Genomic DNA, 4201 nt, shown 5'->3' on the forward strand with positions numbered 1-4201 from the left:
GGCACGGGGCATCCCCTCGCAGGGCTGGGCCGCACAAATACGAGAGGGGATGTTCTCAGCAGCGCATTCCCCCAGATTCCCTCTATTTTCACCCTGGGTTATGGATTTGCCAATAATCTCAGCCGTAATCCAAGAATGGGCAAAATTTTTCTGTCTTGCCGCCACAGGATGCGTCACTCATTGCAGCCCAGCGTGCCCGGCCAAATTTCTCGGCAGTCTCTGAAGTAATGAACCTTTTTTAAGCTGAGGATGTAACGCCCGTTGCTCGCAAAAGAACTACTCCGTGTATCTGTTTTCTTTCAGAATGAAAAAGGCAAACGTTGACCTCACTATGAAAGAGTTTCAAGGTATCTTTAGAAATAAAAGGGAAGAAAAAAACCCAAAAGAAAACCCCTCGGATTTTAAATGCTTGCCACACCCGAGGCCGTCTGCACCTTAAAAGTGCATCAAGGGCAGTTTTGAGCCTTTTGCACAAGTTTTTGCTCTTAGGTAGCCAGGATGGCTCTTCCTTTCTACAAAAGGCTTGCTCCCAGAAGGATTTTAGGATACAATTTTCCTCCCTCTCCGAGGCAACCTAATTCCCACTCTGGCAAAGGGTCCCTGGCGCAACTGCGCACTCGCTTTGCTTCGGGCTACGTGCGTGTTTCCTTCCATATGTAATCCCAGCGGGCTCTTCGCTTCCTGCTCGGTTTGCTTTAACCCTGAAGCTGCCCCGTTGTATTCTTGCCGCTGCATGCAATGAGCAGCCTGTGAGGCTGGCTGGGAGCGGGGTGGGAGGAGAGGACCGAGGAACGAAATTCCACTGTAGCCTTGGGCATGATGCAGCCTGTCGAGGAAAAGCTCAACTTTGGGCGTGAAGGTGGAATTTAAGCCCTGAGGATCTGCCCTCGGGAAGGTTTGCTGTGAGCAGCGTGAAGGAGGGGAGGTCTGGGGACAGGTTATAGCCTGGTGGGATGAGCTCCGAAGAGCTTTCAGGCACAACAGTTAGGGCTGGTCAGTCTGCAGATTTATCAAAGTGAGCATCTTGGAGCTCTCACTGGGGATGGGTACACCAGTGTTGTGATGAGAGGCATCTACCTAATGCATGAACGTATTGGGAAAGGAGGGGTCCACCAGACCCCCAGGGGTCTGCTGGGGGAAAGGAGGGGTCCACCACCTTCCTCTGTCCCGGTACCTCCCTGGCAGGGCTGTACAGGCAAAACCAAGTCTGACAGAGCTGACCCGATGGCGTTGGATCTTCTCAAGGAGCCCCGCTGACGTAGCTTGGTGGAAGCTCATGTGCTCCATCTAGTGTCTAGAAAGCTGAGCATTTGGGTACCACACTGGGGTCCCCAGGGAGGACCATCCCTGCCGTACACTGACCATGACAGCCCCTGGATTGATGGGCAGCACTGTTCTACGTGGCCCTTGGGCAGCAGAAACAGCCCGCTTTTAGCTTTTCCTGACCAGGGCAGAGGTTTGACCTGCTACTCGGGGGACAGAAATATCTGTTGCTTCCATTCCCTAGCTCCTCCTTAAATCACTTACTGTACGTGAACATAAAATGTAATATAGTAAAATTGCTTCAGAAGGAAGCTTTAATTCAAAATGCACAGGCTCTGCATGCCAGAGTGCAGCCTGGACTCTTGAGGACTGGTTGTTGCTCAGGGGAAAGCCCAGTGTGGACTTGGGATCGTTGTACCCCAAGCGAAGCGTTGCTGCAGATGCGCTGGCTATCACCGGAGCCTAGGAGTGGGCTTCACTGGAAGAGCCCCTGGCGTCTCTGAATGCACCAGGAAGGGCTTGAATCATGCTGACGGTGAGGTCTTCTTGCCCAGCAGGTCCTCAGAGGTGTTGGGTGCTGCTGAAGCCATGTGGATTACGCTGGTGCTTGCCCTTTGCGGCCTCGCTGCAGCCGTACCCTCGGAGGACAGGAAGCTGAGCGACAAGGCCACAACGCTGGCCGACCGCAGCACGACACTGGCCTTCAACCTCTACCATGCCATGGCAAAAGACAAGAACATGGAGAACATCCTGCTGTCCCCTGTGGTCGTGGCCTCTTCCCTTGGCCTCGTGTCCCTCGGGGGCAAGGCCACAACTGCCTCCCAAGCCAAAGCAGTGCTCAGTGCAGACAAACTGAACGACGACTACCTGCACAGCGGCTTGTCCGAGCTCCTGAACGAGGTCAGCAACAGCACAGCCCGCAATGTCACCTGGAAGATCGGCAACCGCTTGTACGGCCCTGCCTCCATCAACTTCGCTGATGACTTTGTGAAGAACAGCAAGAAACACTACAACTACGAGCACTCCAAGATCAACTTCCGAGACAAGAGGAGTGCCCTGAAATCCATTAACGAGTGGGCAGCCCAGACCACAGATGGCAAACTCCCAGAGGTCACGAAAGACGTTGAGAAAACTGATGGGGCCCTCATTGTCAATGCCATGTTCTTCAAGCGTAAGTTCTACCTTCAGTTCTTAATACAAGTGACCTAAAACCTAGCCTGAGCCAATATATAGCAGCCCAAATAGGAAGGTGAACAAATCCTAGGTCCACTGGAGGCATGCTCTCTTTCAGAGAAAGTAGTTAGGAACTGTGCATGAAATCACCACCTATTCCCTTTCTTACTGAGTTTCTCTCTCCTGTAGCTCACTGGGATGAGAAGTTCCATCATAAGATGGTGGACAACCGTGGCTTCATGGTGACCCGTTCCTACACTGTGGGAGTTCCCATGATGCATCGTACAGGTAAGCTGCAAACCTCCTGCCCCATGTCAAGTCCAACTGGAGCTGCGCTCGCTGCTGCTCCGTCACCCAGGTTTCCAACTGCTTCCAAGATCATTTTACCTCACAGACAATGAGGGAGAGAGGACAAAGCAGGATGTGCTTGCTCTGCTGATTCAATCTCTCTGTGAGCAGAGAGAATCCACGTTTACTATTGGGTGCTTGGCTGTTAGGAATAAATCCTAGCTCATCACACAAATGAGTGCTGCGGTTTTGAGTTGTTGCCAACTCCAATAATGCTGGGCCAGTTCCCAAAACAGTGTTCAGACTCGCTTTCCTTGCTGCTCAGGGAAAGTCCAGGGTGAATTCACCACAAGGTTATAGGTAGCTTTGCCTCTGTTCCACATCTCATCCTTTCCTGCTTCTGATTTCAAGGTCTCTACAATTACTATGATGATGAGACAGAGAAGCTCCAGGTGGTAGAGATGCCACTTGCTCACAAGCTCTCCAGCATGATCTTTATTATGCCAAACCATGTGGAGCCTCTGGAGAGGGTTGAGAAACTGCTGAACAGGGAGCAGCTAAAGGCCTGGGCTGGCAAGATGAAGAAGAGATCAGTGGCCATCTCACTGCCTAAAGTCATCCTGGAAGTCAGTCATGACCTTCAGGTAAAGGAGGTCCTTAAAGAAAACAGTTGGGCCTTACAGTTCTTTGCGGTGGGAGAGAAGATAGTGGGATGATGGGTTATCTGTGCCCGTCATCCTTTTTCCAGCAGCTAGTCTAACCGTGGCTGGAAAAGATTGCACTCTGGGAGGGTTGCTGACCTCTCTTCTCCTCCTAGAAACACTTGGCTGATCTGGGCCTGACAGAAGCCATTGACAAAACCAAGGCTGACTTGTCCAAGATCTCCGGCAAGAAAGACCTTTACCTGTCTAACGTCTTCCACGCTGCTGCTCTTGAATGGGACACAGAAGGGAATCCCTACGATGCCGACATCTATGGCCGAGAGGAGATGAGGAACCCCAAGCTCTTCTATGCTGACCACCCCTTCGTCTTCATGATCAAGGACAGTAAAACCAACTCCATTCTCTTCATCGGCAGGCTCGTGAGACCCAAAGGGGACAAGATGCGTGATGAGTTGTAGTTAGGTTGTGGTTTTCTTTTTTTTTTTTTTTTTTTCCCCCCCAGAGCTTTGGTTTGTGTGTTTAGTGGGGGATTTCAAAAAAGGGGAAACACTATTTTGTATCCTTCTCGAACTATGGGTGCTATTCAGACCAGGGTGCATTGTGATGAGAAACCAGCATAACACTTTACCTCACCCCAAAATACTTACTGCACAAACCCACCTCCAGAGAGGAACAGGGGAGCCTGGTACAAGAGGGTCACCAGGAGTAGAAGGGAACTGGCATGCACTGCCTCAGCTACTGGCATCCTCAGCTGAGATGTCCAGGCTGATGGTGAGCTCTTCCCTGCACTAGCGTGAAGCTTCCTGCTAAGTTAC

At 51.4% G+C, this 4201-nt stretch overlaps 1 protein-coding gene across 1 annotated transcript; it reads left to right on the top strand.

Moving 5' to 3' along the window:
- The first annotated feature begins 1816 nt into the window (after nt 1-1816).
- Nucleotides 1817-3846, top strand: SERPINH1 (serpin peptidase inhibitor, clade H (heat shock protein 47), member 1, (collagen binding protein 1)). Its single transcript, XM_010296725.1, has 4 exons — nt 1817-2434; nt 2626-2724; nt 3136-3368; nt 3542-3846. Exons 1-4 carry the CDS (start codon nt 1852-1854, stop codon nt 3842-3844), a joined length of 1218 nt encoding a protein of 405 aa, XP_010295027.1. The 5' UTR covers nt 1817-1851; the 3' UTR covers nt 3845-3846.
- Nucleotides 3847-4201: the final 355 nt, after the last annotated feature.

This window comes from Phaethon lepturus, unplaced genomic scaffold (assembly GCF_000687285.1).
Source record: "Phaethon lepturus isolate BGI_N335 unplaced genomic scaffold, ASM68728v1 scaffold31860, whole genome shotgun sequence".
NCBI classification, from domain to species: Eukaryota; Metazoa; Chordata; class Aves; order Phaethontiformes; family Phaethontidae; genus Phaethon; species Phaethon lepturus.

Coding starts and splice junctions, on each gene's coding strand:
- SERPINH1 (XM_010296725.1), top strand. CDS start 1,852: ATGTGGATTACGCTGGTGCTTGCCCTTTGCGGCCTCGCTGCAGCCGTA. Junction 2,435..2,625: donor CAATGCCATGTTCTTCAAGC/GTAAGTTCTACC, acceptor TCTCTCCTGTAG/CTCACTGGGATGAGAAGTTC. Junction 3,369..3,541: donor AAGTCAGTCATGACCTTCAG/GTAAAGGAGGTC, acceptor TTCTCCTCCTAG/AAACACTTGGCTGATCTGGG.